Source organism: Phytophthora infestans, genomic scaffold (genome assembly GCF_000142945.1).
Source record: "Phytophthora infestans T30-4 supercont1.8 genomic scaffold, whole genome shotgun sequence".
NCBI classification, from domain to species: domain Eukaryota; phylum Oomycota; class Peronosporomycetes; order Peronosporales; family Peronosporaceae; genus Phytophthora; species Phytophthora infestans.
In genome coordinates this window covers 732,299-753,221 of record NW_003303751.1, presented here as the reverse complement: position 1 = coordinate 753,221, position 20,923 = coordinate 732,299, and the positions used below count along the sequence as shown (strand labels likewise).

Here is a 20,923-nt window from a genome sequence, read left to right as displayed (position 1 = left end):
TTTCTGCCGTAACAGTGTTAGGGCCGGGGCCTTGCAGTCAATCTCACCTCGCACCTGTCTGATTACCAAATTTGAATCCCCACAAATCACCAGCCGTTTTGGATCTTGTCCCTTTAGTAAATCCAAACCCAGAAGGAGTCCGTTATACTCCGCTTCATTGACGGTGAGGCCTTCCGCGTAAGTGGATCTGGCCCGTACAACTTCTTATCCGGGCAATCTCCACAGTATTGCACTGTATGCTCCTCCTCCGCGTCGTACACGAGCGGATCCATCGAAACTCAGGACGTATAGATCCTCATCCACCTGTACCGTCGGGATCGGGATCTGGATCCGGCGTTTGGCTCTTTCTTTAGGGGAGATCTTAGTCAGCGCCTCATCCATCTTAGCTCGAGGAGTGATGCTCGCGGCCAAGACTCCCAGGATCTCGTCTTCCCCTTTCGAACATTTCACAATCTCCAGGCGTCCAAGGGTGAAGATGTAAGGCTGGCCACTGTCCAAAACGTCCTTGCGACCCGGCCGACTTGAACAGCCAGGCTAGCGTGGAGTGTCGAGTCAGGATCCGGATGGATCTTCCCACTAGCAGGTTATAATTTAGATCCACACGCGCAGGAGCGCAAGTATCTCTTTTTCCACCGCTCCGTAGTTCAGTTCAATCGGCTTCAGTGTCCGGCTGACAAAGGTGACTGGATGACAGATCCCTTCATGTTCTTGCACCAGAGCTGCTGAGACTGCCCAGTCACTGGCATAAACTATTACCGTAGGTTGACGTTCCGGATCGAAATGACGGAGGATAGGTGTGGTCGCGATCCTGTTCCTCAGTTCCACGAATGCGTGTTGAGCTCGGATCCACCGAGATTCTGCCTTTTCCAAGTTCTGATCCGTCGTCTCTATCCAGACTGGATCCTCTCTCTGTTGGTCTCGGAGTGGATCCAGCTCCTGTGTTAGGTCCTCTTCTGACGTCATACCACTTGGATCCCTTCGTGGATCCGACATCTCCCGGGCCAGAGCTCGTTGGATTTTCATCTGGACAGCTGGAGCGGTCATCGCAGCAAAATCTACCTCTCTTAATTCATACAACACCGCGGCAAACAGGGCGTAATCTTCGATGAACCGACTGTAGTAGTTCAAACTGCCCAAGAAGGATTGCATCGCTCGTAACGACTGTGGGAAGGACAAATCGGCTAATGAAGACAGGTCCTTAGGATTCGCCTCTAATCCCTCCTTGGAAACTCGATGGCCCAAGTAATCCACCTTGCGCATCCCCCAATAGATCTTAACCACACTGATAGAGAGATTCCACTTAGTACACGCCTCCAGTAGGGATGTCACTCTTTCGCACAACTGATCCCACGATTCCGCCGGGATCAGAATGTCGTCGATGTAAGATCTGCGTCCTAACACAGACGGGGTCCCAGGATCTCCTGGCTCCCCTGCTTCGAATGGATCCACTTCTGCGTCACCTTCCCCGGATCCACCCGTTTCGGGCTCCGGTATTCGGGTGAACCCATAGAGGGCGTTATCGATGAGGCGTTGGTAGATCTGGGGTGCGTTCTTCAATCCAAACGGCATCCGGGTCCACTCGAACAGGCCAAACGGTGTGATGAATGCGGATATTGCGCGAGCTCAATCCGTCATAGTAACCACCCAGAAACCACTGGTCATGTCTAGAGAGCAGTACCAGAGTACTTTATCCAAATCTTCCAACAGCTCATTGATCAGAGGCATCGGATACACCATCAATCGAGTCAGGCTGTTAACCATGCCGGTAATCAATGCACAGACGTATATCCACCCCGTTCTTCTTGATGATGATTACCACCGGCGACGCCCACGGGGACGCTGAGAAGCTGATGATCCTGGCTTGCAGCAGGCCCTTAATCAGATCCGACAGTTTTTCTCGGAACTGAGGTGCCACCTTCCGCACCCTTTGAGCGATCGGTTTCGCGTCGCCGACATCGATGTCACATTTGACTCCGCGGGCGGCGGGCGGTAACGCATTGCCCTTACCGATCAGCAGATGTCGGCTTTCCCAGATCTTCTGACGCAGACGATCCACTTCAGTGGGTTCGTTCGCCCCTGGATCCACTTGGATATCATCAATCGTGACCTCCTCTGTGGTCAGTGGTACCTCCGGGATTACCGCCATACCTTCTCCAAGATCCTCGGCGTGTAGATCCCCGCCTTCACGGTAGCAGACTTGTTCATCTTCGGTCTTTGTCTGATCCACCCTTGGATCCAGGCACCGCGACTCTCCTTCGACCGTCATCCCTTCTGTCTTCGTGGGGTCGGGTATCCTGGTACTGGGGAAGTCACCGGTCGGATCCAGCCGGTCCTCTAACGAGTCTAAACCCGACGGTTCGGGTTTGACTAGCGTAGCCATTCTCGATAGGGATCCAGGCACTTTATCCAGTGGAAAGCTTGGATCCACTTGTGGATCGGCGGGATCCGGCTGTTCGGCTTTAGCCCTCTGCAATCCTTCGTCCACCGACCCTGCGTTATCTAAGGGCCGACTCTGGGGATCGTCCGCCGTCATGGATCCAACCTCCATTGCTTGGATCTCAACCCGTCGATCTCTCTGCAGGATCTTTCGCGGAGTTGGATATGAAGGCCGATCCACCAAGGGGCCAGTTGGCTCCGCCGGGAGCTCCACCTCTCCGAGAGATTCGATCTCGGTAGTCGCCTCGTACACCAGATTCTGCCATTCTCTGTAGCGGCGGGATCCCACTGACACATATCCAGGTCGCCTAGGGATACCGTCCTTCGCCAACCATCGTCCGATCTCCTCATAATGGTCCAGTAATAGTCTCTTGTCGCTGACGTTCGTGACCTGGAGGTATTGCGATCGACCTGGTCCTTGGATTACGGTAGGTACCCATTTCTCGCCCCGAGTGACCCACAGTTTTTCATGTTCCACCCACTTCAACCGGTCTGACAGCTCCCAAGTTTCCCCGGGCTCGATCCAGGTGGTCTTATCCGCCCTTATGATCCTCATCTTGACACTGGATCCATAGTGCGCGACCTTTCTCCGGTGATGGACTTAACTCTGGCAAAGAGGTCCCGCGTCGCGGATACTATGAGATCCAGGTCTAGCTCGAAGATATCCTCTGCGTCGAACACACCAGCTACGATGCCTGACTCCGTAAGCAAACGTAATAGATCTTTGACTGCCACCAACTTGTTCGCCGTTTTCGTTGGTGCTCTCACCGGTTCCCTTGGGTCTTCGATCTGTCGTGGATTCAGGATCTGCATGACAGGATCTTGATGCAGGAAGTCGCGTAAAGCTTGGTGGCGATACACAAACTCGAGATCCTTGTCGGACCAGCTTGACCTGGATCCAGCTTGGTCTTCTTCCGACTCTGGAGCTTGCATCTTCTTCCGCGTAGTCTTACTCGTTTTCGCCTTCTTTCTTGTTTCTTCGACTAGCGGGCTTGGGTTTAGGTACGGTGTTGGCTTAACCGGTGAATCTGCAAATGCATACCGTTTCGCCTTCACTTTCCCTTGTTTTGTTAGCGGATCTTGACTTGCGTCAAGATCCGCAGGGGTCCCCGAGGGGACCTGGGGAGGATAGAGAGGTTTCTCTTCTAGATCCGGATCCGGATCCACCTCTCTTCCGTCGACAGAGTTCCTCCCAAAACTCCATCGATCCGCGGATCTTGTTTCATTCAGCAGCGTCTTCGTCGATCCGACCTCCGACGACGCCTCTTCCCCTGGCTCAATCTTCACTTGAGCATCTTCTTGGGACTCACGGTGAAATCCCGAGTCACCAAAAGATCCGGGCACGCGGACCATTGTGGTGTAGCGGGATCAGCAAAATCTGCGAGATTGCCAGATCCAACTTACCAACTGCGCCCAGACACCGACTAACGGAGGGGGTCCCCCGATGATCCGTGTTCTGCTGAACTTTCCTCACCTTGTGTACCCGTCGGTAGGGCGGGATCTGCTCTCTCGGTAACTTCCGAAGAGTTCAAGTGGTGAAGCTTGAGTGTCTTGGCGAGACGTGGGGATGGGGTGGAGCAGCAGTGGAAAATCTTCACTCTGCGTCCGTGGATGGTTCCGTATCCTAAGGCGAATATTCGAGCTTATGGATCCGGGGCCTAGATCGTGGATCTGGCCGTAGGGTTGCCTTGCGGGTGTGTTCCCTTTCCTTTGTGTTGTCCTTTAAGTCGTACTTGCCGCCTCCTGTGACGGGATCTTGAGAGTTGAGAGCCCCTAGGGTGTAAACGACCAAGTAGTAAATTCGGTTAACCTGTCGGATCTGCACAAGTAAAGGAAAAGCTCACTAGGTTGTAGGATCTGGCCAATGTATTATCCAGTTATCACTACCAACACTAGATTCGCAATTCCCAACCTTCTCCGAGCTCGTACGGCCAATGTAGTTCCGGTTCTTGAGGGCAGGAAGGCACTTGCGTGTTACTGTGCAAATTGGGGTCTGTATTGATATTTAAGCCTATACCTGCCTGGGTTTCTACCTTCTATGTCTTTCATCTGCTAAATCCCTTACCAGGCTCGGCTGCATGTCCCTTCTTCCCTTGACCCATCATCCCAGCTGTGTTATCTTCAGATCCACCGGATATATGACGTAATCATCATGGTCACCCTATTATGGGTACACTCATCCGGATCCAGGTTGCTTGGATCCACCTCACTGTAATGGTACACTCGCCGTGGATCCGAGCTCTCCAATCATCCAACATCATCTCGCAACCGTCTGTGATCTCCGTTGTCCCACGAAAGTCCGAGATCCACTGTATCCCTCATCCCTATACCCTGGATCCAGGTCCCTCCAGGCGGGATCCTCCCTCCTTGGACCCGAACTCGGAAGTATGGGATCCGGGGTACCTCGCGGTGGATCTTGACTCTTCATTAGCCGTGGCTACTAGATCCACCTTCAGAGGGCACCGACCATCCTTCCTTCATAGGATCCACACTCGATCCACTCTTGTATAGTATATCCCATATCCATCTTAGTGAATCCAGGTAAGGGTGGATCCGAGGTAAGTCTTGGTGGATCTTGCCTTCTCGTACATCGCTCATATCAGATCCATCGTCATTCCATACGGGGTGCTGCTCGCCATGGCTAATCCACCACAGGCAACTTGCACCCGTGCCAAACAACCCAAATCCTCTATAATCACTTGAAATTGTCACTGATTCGGGATAGTGACCCCGCGTCAGGACCATTCTCTTATTTCTGAGAAAGCACTTCACCACAATACTTAGAACAGGGGGGGGAGCGTATCGAGGAATGGTAAGAAACGACTATCTAGACTTGTTTGCTCTAAGATTGTGAGAAATGGATGAGGTGAAAAGACTGAGAGCGGCAAAATTGATTCATTAACGAATTAGCACGATGCCGCGTACTACGAGAAAGTATCCTGCTATGGCGAAAATGACGAAAAACGAGTTCACGAAAATGGCAATTAGAATGCTTTCCGATTATCCTCAGCTTAAAGGACTATGGTTGGGTGAGTCAGCGGCTAAAGTGATGAAGGAGCACGTTGTTAGTATGGAGAAGCGGAGTGAAGAGGAAACGAAGAAAGTGTTGTATGCGCTCCGAGCAAATACGAAACGCGAAGTCACACGAAAAACACTGGAAGCTGCAGGACTGTGTGTTGCGGCTGGACCACTAGCCAAAGGAGGCGAATACTTAATGAAACGTATAGTTGCGTATGACTACACGAAGGCTGGCTGCATGGCAACGGCTGCTGCAGATGCGTAACGATGTTCGTATTCTTGTGCATCAGGAGGTTAGTCCATTGCACTCGCCAGTCTCTCTCTCACTGATTCATCTTCCCGGACGTGCTCATTATTAAAAACAAATGCATCTGGCTGGCCACCACAATAGTAATAGTACACCAGTGCCAATCGTGGATCATTCGTAAAACTTTGGCCATTCATCATCAATAAATTTTCTTCTTCAGAGATTGTCTGCTTCTGCAATATGAATTCAGCTAGACTGTGTAAGCGATCACTAGCCGGATCACCAATATCCAATCCACGTGTATTCGGTTCGTCACTTCTACCTGTAATCTCGATTCCAGCTTGTTTTTTCATGTCCGCCCGATATCTTCTCATGTTGTCTGCTTGCCGTTGCCTACTTTGCTTTGTCTGCCCCATCTCGGATACTGATGAAGAAACTCGAGCAAGCTTGCAAGCGGCGCGGTATTCAGGTTTATATTGAGCTTTACGCCACTTTCGTTGCAATATCGCATCACTTGATACTGACGATTGCTCACTCGTTAGTGGAATATCTGTCTTGAAAGCTTCGGATGAAGTACGCTTTGCCATCTCCTCGATCACAGCTCAGACCAGGAAAGAAAGTAGAAACCCACCCTGTGAAAAGCAAAGATCTCGGCCCCACTCCTAATGGTGACTCACACCCGGCAATAGACTAGTCCACCGCTCAGGGATCTCTGAACATCACCCCCAGGACAAGTCCATCGAGTACACGCGGCTCTGGAACTTAATATCTCCTGCTACTTGTTACTGACGAAAGCACAAATGAGGACTGACTTCGAGTGAGAACGCACATGACAGTTCTTGACTACGAATGCGGATGGTTCTTGACGGCAAGTGACTACTTTTTCTCTTTAAGCAAATTTAAAGAAATTGCTGAATGTCGTACGAATGTTATCTCAGGTTACGCTACGCAGTACCGTGAAATTAATCCGAATGGGGCTGTCCATCCCTCATTCTTCGGAATTCCCAGTATTAACCCCTTAGTTCCTTTATGTTGGATCTTCCAACATAAGGGGTGTATACCCTAATTCACTTCTGTTGCACCTTTTATTTTATGTTGGAGGTCCAACATAAGCAAATCTTATACCTGAATTTTGTATGGGGCAACGGTCCATATCCCCCCTTTCCCCGCTATAGTGAAATGAAGTCATTGATATGAGTGTAAAACGGTCACATGCACAGGCTTAGGTTTAGTTTGGTTGAATGAGTTAGAAAAGGGAGGTACACACCCACTATCGAGCGAGTGGCCACCAGCCACCAACCTCCTCACTCTTCAAAACGACGGCCGATAGCAACATGGTTGCGCCGACACCCAAGACACCGCGTCACCACCTCACCGAGCAAGAAAGGCGCCTCTGTCGCGAGGCTCTGCTAAGTGAGCGTCACGAGCGCCGCATTCGACGGACAGAGCAGAAGAGCGGCAGCGATGGAGCATGGCAGACGAAGGCGAAGAAGGCGACAAAGAAGAAGGCTGCCAAGCGCACAACGGCAGATATGGAGGTGGCGCAGTTTAAAGGTCTGTATATTCCTTCAGCAGTGCTCAGGTTGCAGACACGGCGGGCGAAAAAGAGGGCTCGCGAAACCAGACGATTGCTGAAGCGAAGGAGACGATAGAGACAGCCGCGATAGCGGATGCGATGAAGGTGGAAGCAGACCACGAGACGGAGGTGACAGAAGTCGTCGCGGACATGGTTTTGAGCGTTGAGACTGCGCTGCCTGCCCAACAGTCTGGTATCGCGTTAGCTACTACTGATTCCAGTGCTGAAAAACGAAAGCGTAGTACTCAAGTGCCGACAAGAGAGCATCGCCGCGCTCTCCTACAAGAAGACAGCGATGGCGACGATGACACGGTGCGTTTTGTTCGTTTATCCAACCTAGAAGGATTGTGGCTGACAACATGTCTAACATAATATCCAACGTACGTGATGTATGGTGAACAGAGAATGCAAGGTGACAAAGACGAGAGTGTTTACGAAGCAGACGTTGTGCACAGTGTACCTGCGTGTGTTATTGACACAGACCCTAACTTTATGGACGAAGGAGCTGACGAATGCACCGGGCTCAACTCCGACGAGGACCCAGAGCTTCGTGAGGAACCTGAAGACGAAGAGGATGCTGATGACGATAGTTGGGACGGTGACTGGGACATTGGAGAGCTGACAGATGAAGATTCGGACCACGACATCGAGGAGCTTCCAAACACGGCGTGGTTATCCGCAGCGAAGAACGCACCACTGATCAATGCAATGCGTACCGATGGCTGGGAGTATGCTACGTTATGTTGGCCGAATCCAACATAATCCTTTCATTGAGTTAGCATAAAGGCTGACATAGTTTTTGTCCTTGTGTGTTGTATCTAGACGCGACTAAATTTGGACCTGACCCAACGTATGCTGGGTTGTATGATGGGACATACGGACCAAGTGACAGCGTGCTACGCCTTGGGGACGATCCGCTGGCATTGCTCTTCTTTTTCCTGCCGCCGAAGATTTGGTCCCAAATTGCTGTCGAAAGCAACCGCTATCATACTCAGTCAATCCCTACGAGGGCCCGCTTAATTCGCAGACAGCAACAGCGTAGTGGTGGCGAAGCAGAAGATCTTGCTGAGATCAGACGGCGGTTGTCAGCAGTTGAAGAAATACAAACTTACGAGGTCCTTCAAGTTATGGCATTGCTGATTGCACGTATGTTGGTCCCCATCCGAAAAGGCATTGCAGCGCATTGGTCAATGAAGAAAGTTGGAATCCTACCGTCAAACCGCTTCAGTCTCGTGATGGGAAAGAATCGTTTTTTTTTTCATATCATGGGATATCTACACTTTTCGAGCAACAAGTCGCCACAAGCCCGTACGGACCGAGCGTGGAAGATTCGACCGGTGCTCGATGTGCTACAGCGAACATTCGCTCGTGGATACAGAGCTCCCCCAGTCATCAGCTTCGATGAAGCAACACTGCCTTCGCGCTCGCGATACAATCCCATGAGGATCTTCAACAAGGTCAAGCCCCACAAGTGGGGGACGAAGGTGTTTGTTGCTGCGTGTGCCAAGACCGCGTACTGCATGAGGTAACTTGAGGCAAGCTTCGGCTTGCCTTTTTTTTGGCCCAAGTACTTATGTTGACTTGTCCAACATAAGAATCCTGCGCCATCTGTTGATACAACATAATATTAACATAATCGTCTCTGTTGATGTGTTTGCCTGCTAGAATTGAGATTTATTGCGGGGCGAAGCCACATCTACGTACTCCTGTTCCAAAGGATAACAACACTGGAGAAGCGGCTGTACTTCGAAACATGAAAGCTCTCTTATCTCCGTCACCGACGTCTCCATGGAGATTAGTCGTCACCGACCGTTTCTACACGTCGGTCAAGCTGGCGCTGGAGCTGCTTCATTATCGGGTGTATCTAACGGGGACGATACAGACGGATAGATCAGGTTACGCTGCTGGAGTGATCACTACGAAAAAGAAAAAAAGGTGAACAGGCGCGAGGTACTGGTGCCTCCGCAAGGTACCATCAAGCTGGCTCAAAACAAGATGTTTCCGCAACTAGCTGCTGCCATGTGGATGGACCGTAGTCCGGTGCACCTGCTCTCAAGTGGGGGCAGCCGCCAAACCGGCACCGTGAGTACGTACTACATGCATTGGGTTCCCATTTGGGTGTTAGCACTAATTGTATTTGTATTCTAGTGAGACGCATCCACGGAGAAATGACGCCGGTGCCGGCTCCAGAGCTTGTTCGCGGCTACCACCGCTGGATGGGTGGAGTCGACGTCCATGATCAACTCCGGTTGCAACGTTACAGCGTGCAACTTTGCTACAAAACACGCAAGTACTACATAACTCTGTTTCTGGGGCTTCTGGAGATGGCGCTCGTGAACGCGTTTATCGTTCATCGACACTATCGAAAGGTAAACAACAGGCGCCCGCCAAAACACTTCTCGTTTTTTGAGGAATTGATGGAGCAGCTACTGGCAGTAGATTCAATCGAAGCGTTTGACGAGATTGAGGTAAGTCAAATGTTGACCAGTCAACATAACCTTATCTGCTTCAGCAGCCTTCCAACACAACAACTAACTTATGGTGGGCTTGACTGTATTGGAACAGCAAGCGACATCTGCGCAAGATAGAACTGCCCCTTCGCCGGCAAGAGCAGATTCAACGCAGCTACAAGGAAGCGCATCGTCAGCTATCGACGGACATTGTTTAAAAGAAAACCCAGATACTGTCGATTGCGAGCAGGGTGTGAAGCGACGCCACCGATCATGCAAAGTCTGTGCCATCTACAAGGTCAAGCCTCGCAAGTTTACGAAATACTTCTGCCCGGAGTGCTCGAACGGGAACAAACGGTGCGTAGCTCGCTTGGTACCCTTACCGTAAGCTTTGGCTAACTCGTTTTGATTAAGTAAATACCTATGCAACGTTCCGCGTGAAGGCAGGGTCAGTTCGTGCTTCAGCATTTGGCATGCTGATTGGAACAACGGCAACGACATCCCGCGCGACCTACTGCAAGAGCACAGGACACGTGAACGACCGCCAGCGTCGCGGCCAGGCAAGAAGCGGAGACGCAGACAGCAGGTAGGCGAGAGCGGAGCAAGTGCTGGTGCTGGTGCTGGGGAGTCGAGCGAAGAAGAAGATGAAGCGGTGGAGGAGGAGGCGTAGTGGTTGCGCCGTCTGGTCGTACATGTCTATGCAAGGAGCAATCAATTGATACGGCACTTGATCTTTCTTGTTATTGGCTATAATAAATGAACTCACCGCTGCTGGACGTATGCAACAGCACAAAGATAGGCTAATCAATAAACAGTACATATCTTATGTTTATTTATACAGCATAGTTGTATATGATCGTCTCAATGTACTACATAAACCCTCCTTTATGTTGGAGAATCCGTACTATACACACTGGCAAGTCGTTGTTACCACCCCGAACCCGCGCCAAGATATCCGGACTTAATTGAAACCCCATACAAATTCCTTTATATCTGTATATGGGACGAGGTCAAAATATACAGACAACGACGGTGAAATCCGCCACCCTCTGAACGCCATCCTCCATAGTAGTTCTTTTTTTGTTTTCGCGACAGGAAAATCCGTCGCACATTTTTATTGGTAGATAAAACGAATTAATTAGCAAAAAGCAAAGTTGAAAACCTCAACGTCTAGTGGCTGGCAGGCCGCTGTACTGTTGGGCGGTAGCTGGCAAACCAGGGCCGACGTTGTCTCGACAACAACATCAAGTCCTTCTTTTGAAACATGTGCGTCGAAGTTATCGAGTATAAGCACTGATAGTGCCTCGATCTCGAACTTGAGCAGCTCTCGTACATATATAGCCCACACTTTGGCATCCATTAAACTGCTCTCCTGCACTGAGTATACATGACCAACCGGATGTGTTAGTAGCTCCACGAATATCACACTATTCAATAAAGCAATTATATAAAATCAGCAAAATCAAAAGATATTACCGTGCTGCAAACCGCTGACATAGTATCATAAACGCACTTAGACCCTTCTCATCGCTTTCCTTACCAGCAATATACGTTTGAAGCCATCGCGTTTGCTGCTCTTTGAAATATTGAATCAGTAAATCTGTACAAATGCTAAGCAACAAGCGGTTTTAGGTCACAATGTAAAAATAAATTAATAAGAAGACGGTTTACCCATTCTTCTCGTCGCACATCCTTCATAAAGGTTACCAAATCGTGAGAGAAGTGTATTAACGGCGCTGCACTCTGGCCCTTCAAGGTTTTGCTGGTTTGGGCACCCGCAAAGTCTTGGATGTTCTCTTTATCGTCTAGCCAGTCGCGAAGAGTCGTGCGAGGGATATTTAGTGTCTTTGATGCGGCTTGGCAGCTTCCTAACGCCTCAGCAGTCGCGATTGCTTCGCGCTTGGTTAGAATTGTATAGGAGCGCTGAGGCGCCATTTCCAGAGTGATAGAAATTCTAACTATATGTGCTAAGCGGAACCAGTCGATTCAATTTACTCTATCATTGGCTAAAATTAAAACTTGTTCAAATCTTTTATTTTGAACTTCAAGTGTTCGTGGCGGATTTGTATGGTATGGCGGATTTCACCGTCGTTGTCTGTACCCTCATATTTGAGGCCGGGAACTAAGGGGTTAACTCATTAAGGTTTTCGCTCTGACGCAGCTGTTACTTGTTGTCTAATCAAAACGGTTAGTTCACGCGATGGTATTTGTCAAAACTAATGGGCTACTAGTTTGGCAAAAGCTCGCCATTTGACCATTTCCCTTAGTGCCGGTACGTGTACGTTACGCTTACAGATATATTTTAGCTCTTCTAAAAAACCGCAGGCACGTATTCGCTGACCTTCACCCCACCTGCGGCAGGATTTGCTATGAAAGCGCTTAGTGTACATGTACCGGTTTTATAAATTAAAATCCCGAACATTCGCACCTTGCACTGCAAAGTGGTGACTCCTGGTCCGGCTGGTATCGAAAGGATTTGCCCGACTTACAAATTGCAAGTATCAATACTGTAGTATCAATAATTCCAGGTGCAGAAGTCCCCCTAAATATGCGTAGCTTGCACGTCGTATACCCCTTTATATCGGATCTCATTGATTGAAGGTACATCTAATAAATCACAAGCTTTCTGTGATTTTCTTATGAAAACTTATTAGACGGTCACCTCCGCCCTTGTCCACAGCGAACGCCCATGCTCGACGTTTACGGGTAACATTACCAGCAAATCTCATAATTAGTGCTAAATAGACGAAAAAAAGTACCCCAAGCTGATCCAGTTGTATATTCTGTTTGTGAATGACCTGCCTTCATTTACTCCAAAGTGGCCGGTGAGAGCTGTTAATAACATTTCGGTCGAACAGCTCTACCTTTTTGTACGCTGTCGCTCTTCCTATTGCCTTTTTATCAACCCCTCGAATAGTCACATTAACGTTCAGCCATATAAAGCGCTGCCATTGGTCATAATCGACGTTTGCTGAGGACAGGCGATGCGGTAGCAGAAACCGTTTACTAATTCTACAGTACAGTATTAGTCACGGCAGGGTTGTCCATGCTGATGACGATGGTCATTGCTTACGAGCAGCAGTATACTTGCAATCCTAACCAGAGTATACGTGTTGTAGTCTCGGCTATCACGTTGAGGAGGCGGTACTACTCCACAATTCAATTTTTGCCCCCTCCCCCACATTCGTTAGGTGCATTAACAGTAGACAATCTGACCGGAATCCCTAAAACTCCAAAGTCGATCAAGAAATATGCGCCCTGGACTCTTTCTGCTGCTGGTTTTAGCCGGTTTCGTGACATGCTGTAATAACATCGTTGTGGCTGAGAACCTAGCTCAGACTAGGAATGTGGCTGCGGATTCGAAGAGTATTCCTGACGAAGTGGAAGACGAAGAGAGGCTCCTGGATCAAGAAGATCCAGGCGTACATTGCGAGACAAGCGGTCAAATCAAACGAAGCACACAAAAAGAAATGGGAGAAAGAAGCACTGAAACATATCGAAAGTCACATCCGTCGCTAACTGCGCGTTCAAGTGCACCAAATGTTCGAAGACGCACTCCTATTGTCCACCTGTCGAGACGACCACAACGACTTTGTAGGACCAAATATACCGAGTGAAGAAGGCTTCAAGCCGTTTGCATGCTTTTTTACTTCTATAAGCAAAACAACTTTGTCAACAAAAAATATCTGTTCTATTGTGCAAACTAGATACTGCTTTTTTAGGTTCGCTAAGAATTCTAATTAAACTACAAGTTTCCAGTTTACCAATTGGTGCCTACCATCGTGCAAATGACGTGATCTAATTTAAGGCTGTGTGGAGTCACACCATTTTTAATTTTAGGCTACGGCATTTGGCGATTTGCACGAAAAAGCCACTTTTCCCACGACTCGCATTTCTGCCCATCACACTTTTCAAGCAGGTTGCAATCCTGGTCAAATACATAGAGCCCGCAATTCTCGCGTCTGACGCCGAGAATATGCAGAAGATTGGCGTAAATTTTGTACTGAATAATCAAATAAAATATCAGTGCAATGGATTTGCGTTTTTTTTTTGCTTTACGTTGTGCACTTATGCCCTGGCACTGCTGATATGGTCCGCCCTGCCGAATTGGAGGTGCACAACTGTAGATCAGTCGTTTTTTTAAACCAAGATTTAAAACCGACTAGAAAATATTTAAAACGGTCTTTTATCAAGGTTTGCATTTTTAAACCATTAGATTTGTTTCGAGAGCGAGTAAACGTTCGCCGAAGCGAAGAAAGGCACAACACCGACCGCCAGACACAAATCAAAAACTAGAGCGACCGATTTAATTGTAGTGTTGGCATTGCGTGATCCTATGGAGAGATTCTATCTAAAACTCCTCGTGAGGCGGAAAGAGAATGGCACCCGGCATGCTTGTAAGTGCCAGCGCAGCAGCAAGTACTTCCTACTCTGGAACTGCTGTTCTCGATGAGCGCGCTCTAGCCAACCAACATACAGCTCACTATAAGTGAACTCCGCATCACAGTCGCAATCTGAGAGGCGTCGGGGGGGGGGGGGGGTTGAGACGAAACTAATCTGTATCCGACCAAAAAATTTAAGAATATCCAACAAATTGGTTTAAGATCCAAAATTTTCATAAAAGACCATTCCATAAGTAAGCGGGTTCTTCCAAATAGTATAACTCTACTACCGTAGTAGTATTTAAATTTCCTAAAATTACGTACTGGTTTAAGCAATTCCGATCTGATTATGTTATTTAGGGGACCACGATTTTTTTATCTAAAATAATATCTGCCTTTATTTTTTTAAAAAGAGCGGAAATTGAACCTGTATTCGCTTCAGGTCAGTGCACATTTCCGGTCTACCCAGCTCTATATTAAGAGATAGAGTTTAGTCCGACTTACCGGACTCAATTTTGAGCCGATTCCAATCAAACTTTTAATTGCATTTTACGTGCTGATTGGCTGTGAGAGTGTAGTGTCTTTCGACCCTAAGGTGTTGCTTGAGAATCCGACTCTCTAACTTAGAGCTAACATGAATTATGATATTCCATGTATGCACTGTAGTCTATGTCATAGTGGCTTCAGCCACTCTTCTTCGTAATGTATGCACTATACTGAGATCAAATGATCTCAACCTTGTCCCATACTTCTTACTGTCGTCCAATATATGCTTTTCGCGTACGAGATCGTGTTAATCATGAGCGATGTGTCTGCTGTCGTCAGGAAGTGTCTTTCTGCCACTACATCGCCCTCCAAGCAGACGTTCATGCACGCGGTGCCTTCAGGTTTAAGGAACCTTGTTGTCCTGACGTTTCTTCATCTGCTTGTGACCACGCTCCATCATAGCTGGAGCTAATATAGCTCGAAGAGAGCTCTTGCGGTTCAATGTCCACTTTTGTATTTTGCTGTCATTGATCGCATCGATGTACTCCTGTACTTTCAGTGAAACAACTTCGTACATAGTCTGGATAGGCTCCCAGAAGTCTTCTATGGCCTCCAATCTTTCCATGCTTATGAGTAGCTCGACCTTACGCGACGGATGCTCACGATGCTGCTTAAAAGCTTCAACTGTAAGGTACACATTCTGATTCGCAAAGTGCTCACAAGTCTCCTCGTTGACGTCAAGGCTGCAATCCGCGTACAGCTTCAGACCGGATGCATGCACGTCACGCGTTCCTCCACTAATCATATGTTCAATCTCAAATGAATTGGACTTACAACCAATCATATGATACGGACCAATCCACTTCACGGATAACTTGTTCACACGTGTCTTTGCTTGGGCACGAGACCACAGAACGAAGTCACCAACATGAAAGCTCACTGATTTTGCACCTCTCTGGTTGCTTTTGTTGCGTTTGGTTTGCTTCTCTTTTGCACTTTCAATGGCATACCATCGATGACAGCTCTCAAATTGGCAACCGCCACTCTAACCCCCGGCACTGCATCATCCACCGCCAAGATATTATCTGTCACCGCCTCACTGCCTGCCATTTGATACTTTCAGCAGCGGTGTAGTCACCACAGCACCAAGGAGCACCTCGGCTGGCGAGTATTTGCCATTCGCCAATGATGTCACAGAGATATGATTTAGGTTTGCCTAAATAAGAGGCAGAATTGTGGCCCAATTCTCTTGTTGCACCCTGTATTCTAACATCATGACTCGAAGTACTTGAAGTACATCTCCGTTAAGTCGCTCGATACTGCCATTTATCCATGGACAGTGCGCCAATGTGAAGCACTGAGTCATATGAGTCTTATGGCACAGCTCCTCCAGTAGTTAATTCCTGAAATGAGCTCATGTATTGCTGATGAGTATCTTGGGCATGCCGTAGCGACTTGTCTAATCAAGGACGGTCTTAGCCGCAGCTGCCGCGTCGGCGTTAAGCACTCAATCAGCTCACAGAAGCGAGAGAAACGCTTCATTTCTCTCGTTGGAACAATATATTTCTCCCCATGGCCTTGGTATTATGTCACCACTCTTGACATGGCAACATAACAGGCAACTTGCGCAGAACTCGCGTGCTTTTATTTCCAAGTTCTCGAGTTTTGAAGTGCCTTTGGAGGTGGTCTTCACCCCTTGATGGCCCATTGTTCCGCAATGGGCGATCACCATCAGCCGCATCAAACGCGTGCCCACATCAGGCGGTATCCATAGGCGGCTAATATCATTTTGCCATCCACCTTCTTTCAAGCCGGTTGGGCTCAAACTCTACGTTTGTCTCTGGGCTGTTTGAATGTTATTCATATTAGGCCAGTCAGAGTCGGGGCCGAGAGGTCAAAGCTGCGAAGCACCTTCCACGACACCTCCAATCCATCGTTTCATTGACATCTGCGTTGCTGTTGCATTAGTGCAGGCCCAGCGCTAAATCATGTCGGTCCAGACGTTCTCTTCACCACTGATGTGCTCTATGGTGTACCGAAGCTCATTGAGTTTGAGACTCCAACGTTGTAGTTTGCCGCAAACATGCTTCTTAATTGCATCGCCTGGTGCAAACATGAAGATGAGATTGCGATGATCGGAGTACAAATAGAATTCTTTTGCTCGTATCAATAGGTAATCCAAGTCAGCTGCCGCCTTTATGATCGGGAATGCTTCTTTCTCTGACACACCCCAGTGTTGAGAAGCTTCAGTGAAAGTCCCGCTCAGCAGTATACTAACGTATGATGTTGTTTAGTAATGTAAGTCGGCGGATTTGAATCATGAACGCCAATGATGATAATGCTCCATACAAGGTCACTAGCGTCTGTCATCAAGCAGATCTCGTCCTGGTCATCGGGGCCCCCCGACGTGGCTGAATTGGCGAGCAGCCGCTTCACCTGAGCAAACCTGGCTCGTCCTTCCTTGTTAAGAGTGATAAACAATCGGGCTGCAGCATGTTTCGTTCGTTTAGTACCTGTTTGTACCTCTCGCAGTCGACTCTGTAATGGCGCTGCAGTGCGAACGAAATCAGCTAACGAATTGCGCATCCATCCTGTCGCACATATGAACTGTTTTAACGCGGCAGTCGTCGTCGGTTCAGGCATGTCAATCAGGGTTTGTATCTTAGAAGGATCATACGCTACACCTTCGTTGGTGATAATACGGCCACACCACTTCGCGTTCTGGGTGTACACGCACACTTTGTCGAGACCCGAGACCAGACCATACTCAGCTAGAATGCTGTATACACGATCGAGTACCTCGAGAAAATCATCAATGGTATCAGCGTAGATTAGTAAATCGTCCAACCCACGCTAGTACATGTTCGTACAGCAACTTCTTTTTGGGGAGATTTTTCTCAACCGATTGCTGAAAATGAAATCGACGACGTGAAATACCATCTTCAGTCATGTACGATTGGGATTCTTGACTAATGCGTGCGAGCGCCATCTGCCAAAAGCTCTTGATGAAATCCACCGTTTGCTTGTGTTTTTTTCTGCTTAACGTGCTGTAGTCGAGTACTGAGATTCGGCATCAGACCCGCTAATGGCACAACACAGGCGCTAACACGTCGAAAATCAACCGCTTGTCGAAGCTCGTGTGCCTTTCCAGGTCGCTTAACTGGTCGTGTGGGACTTGCCCATCTACTAGTTTCATTCCTGTATATCCAGCCTCGCTCCACCAGCAACTCTTTAAATTGCTTCATCCACTCACATGCATGCGGAGCATACGTACGTGGTTTGCATCGAACTGGCTGAGTTCCCTCTTTAAACTGAATCACGAATGGTTCAATTCTTGATGGCGGGTCGTTGCCGATAGCAAGTCACCAAATGTCATAGCGCGTGGTAGCCTCGAGCAGATCCCGCTTTGTTTTCGCTGGAAACCCGTTTGCCCCAGCCTCGTTTATCAGCTCGCAAAGGCGCGCAATAATTCGTTTCTTGTCCGGAGGATCAAAGCTCAGAGACTGTAGATTCAAAGGGATCATAATCCACCACCTCTTTATTGGCTAATGCTGCTAGCTGCTCGTCAACATTGATTCCTAGAGTCTTCAGAGTTAAATTTCTCAAGAGAAACGCATCTTTGTCTGTCTCCGTAATTATGCATGTTTCATCACGCATCCTCACTTTCCTGCCACCCTGAGAAGCTCCAGATCCAGTCGAAGGGACTCGTTGCATGTGATGAGTGCACCTTTTAACGCGTTACCTTCAATCTATTTCGAGATCCACTGTATCTTCACACTTGGACACTGTAGTTGAGTCTCCTCAACTATATGTCTAGGAACAACGTTGTACTTCGTACCATTATCGGGATGATATGGTTTCGTCACCGCCTGATTGAAAGCTACATGTTTTGGCTCGAGCTCTTCACCTTCGCTGATTAATCGCTTCATCTTCGCAGAATCACCTTCTACACGCTTCTCCATAAAGATTCTGCTCTTCCGTCGCTGTTGGGCAATCACTATTCCATTGTTACCCCTTGCAGTGCAAGCACTCTTGTGCTGGAGCGCCATCGCGTTTTCGGAATGGTGGTCGCTCATCTCGACCCTCATCACGTGGAGGAGCTGGTCGACTGCTGCCTTGAAATGTGCTGCTGTCACGTTGTGTCAGCCGTGTTGCCGACTTAGACTGACCTTTATCCTTATTGGACAGGTAGAGATTGAATGACTGCTGATTTTTGAGTGCTTCTGCCTTCACCACGTCAAACAAGCGCGTCGCACTTATCTTCACGGTCGGATCTAGGCCCTGATAGAGCTGGACTTGTTCTTTAAGTGTTGGCGGACGCAGATTATCCGTGAGTAGTCTGCACTTTAACTTCTCATTTCCGTCCAATGCGATACTAAGCCCGTATTCCTCGATGAGTTCATCAAAGCGGTCAAAGTAATTATGCACTCGAAATTTGACGTCTTGCTGCTTTAAATCAATCTTCAAATGTTGACTCGTTATGACGTGCACATTAGGTATCTGATCGTTCATGATGCTGCTTAGATTTGTTTGATAGTCGTGACCAGCTTCTCGTTGATCATCTCTTCGATTGGAAGTTTCAGCTCGAGTTCACTGAATGTCTTCAGCAGGCGTCCGTTAATCGTATTGATGGCCAGGGTCATCGCAGTCGCTGATGTCTCGCCTGACCCCTGGCAGCGTGAGCTGACCGCCGCCTCATATCGCTCTCGCTCGTGTCTCCATTTCACCAGAGCCTCGTGCGAGAAACACACAATCTCAGGCGGCTCCATTGCTGTCTACATCTTTGTCGTAGCTCGTGCCGTTACTTCAGCATCCTCACCTGCTGTGCCCACTCGGCTTCGTTTTTGGGGCCTACCCATGGTCCCGGCGCTTGGATCGGTGCCCACAGCTAAAGCTAACTTTGTAGTGTCTTTCGACCCTAAGGCGTTGCTTGAGAATCCGACTCGCTAACTTAGAGGTAAAATGAATTCTGATATCCAATGTATGCACTGTAGTCTATACCATAGTGGTTTCAGCCACTCTTCTTCTTCCTAATGTATGCACTTTACTGAAATCAAATGATTTCAGCCTTGTCCCATACTTCTTACTGATGTCCGTTATATGTTTGTCGCGCACGAGACCGTGTTGATCATGTGCGATGCGTCTGCTGTCCTCAGGAAGTGTCTTTCTGCCACTACAGAGAGGCAACCTCCGGCGTAAAAAGAAAAACTATTATGGTCCATTTGGTGCGTGGAGCTGCATGTTTGCTCATAAATAGTGCACAAACTGACCCTCAGGAGTGTCAATGCTTGGTGCCTTGATATTAGAGCTTCGCTAAGGAATCTTTCCCCCTATAGGGGCTCAATGAGTGATGTAAAGTGCACCGATTTTTTTTCAACGCGCAAAATCGATAACTACTTTTTACTATCTTATTTTTTTTTTGATGAAAACCGGTACAGCGACGGATATCTGCACATGATTGTGAGACATCCGGCCTTTACTGTACTTTGATATTTGTATGGGCGTTTATGTGACCGGACAAATGCCTTAAACGGATACTAGAATGGCATCTGCTCCCGAAATCCATACAGTTGCCCGTTTGCATTGACATCGTAAACCTAAGACTAACATACAATAAATCCTGTGTATACATGGCGAAATTGCCAGCTTAGTAGTCCTCTTGGAGTGGCAGCACAATGTCACGGGACAGGGATGTATGGGGTCGTCCCGAAACGTTAAAATCTAAGGAGGCAATTTTCCCCTCCCTCCCATATTTTATCGACGGGAAGCTGCAGTAAGTTAAAGATTCCCGAGCGAGGCCGTCGGCCGGGGCCTCACGCGCGGTGAGATGTAAACGGTTGTAAAAGTGAAGCGTGTGGAAAGTAATTAATGCCTCCTACTCCGCAAATCCGAAAGTGAATCTAACCAACTAACCCAGTACGCGTCGGACTTCGACGCGTTCCTAAGCATGACACCTCCTCCTCTAGTACCAATAGCTACCCGAGAGGCGACACCCGCTCTCATTGTAGTGACAACCCACCTTCTTCACCGCTAATGTGGATCCTTACCTCGCTTGTCATCCGTCCTTGAACTTGGTGTCATTTCAGGCACGTAGCTCGCACGATTCCCACGACGAGGACGCGCTCCCTCGAGTCATGTCAGTTTGGCAGATGAATAAATATCGTGAGAACAAAAAGCAGATAACTCCAAGAGTGATTAGCATATTGAGACCACTTTGCGCCAAAAGAAAGTGGAAACGCTGGTCGTTTTTGTGTGCTTTGTTTTGCATATTAAGCTGCCGGGTTGATGCTAAAACGAACAGAGCGTCTCGTTTACTCTGAATTTCACT

At 48.3% G+C, this 20,923-nt stretch overlaps 2 protein-coding genes across 2 annotated transcripts; both read right to left on the bottom strand.

The window, feature by feature from the left end:
- Positions 1–10,865: 10,865 nt before the first annotated feature.
- PITG_06277 (uncharacterized protein) lies at positions 10,866–11,662 on the bottom strand (the record flags this gene model as incomplete). The annotated part of the gene is made up of 2 exons (XM_002998386.1): positions 10,866–11,104; positions 11,470–11,662. 2 exons carry the CDS (start codon positions 11,660–11,662, stop codon positions 10,866–10,868), a joined length of 432 nt encoding a protein of 143 aa, XP_002998432.1.
- A 3,695-nt stretch (positions 11,663–15,357) lies between these two features.
- Positions 15,358–15,961, bottom strand: PITG_06276 (uncharacterized protein; the record flags this gene model as incomplete). The annotated part of the gene is made up of 4 exons (XM_002998385.1): positions 15,358–15,392; positions 15,433–15,580; positions 15,713–15,811; positions 15,875–15,961. The coding sequence occupies 4 exons, from the start codon at positions 15,959–15,961 to the stop codon at positions 15,358–15,360; spliced, it is 369 nt and encodes a 122-aa protein (XP_002998431.1).
- Between the last annotated feature and the right edge of the window lie 4,962 nt (positions 15,962–20,923).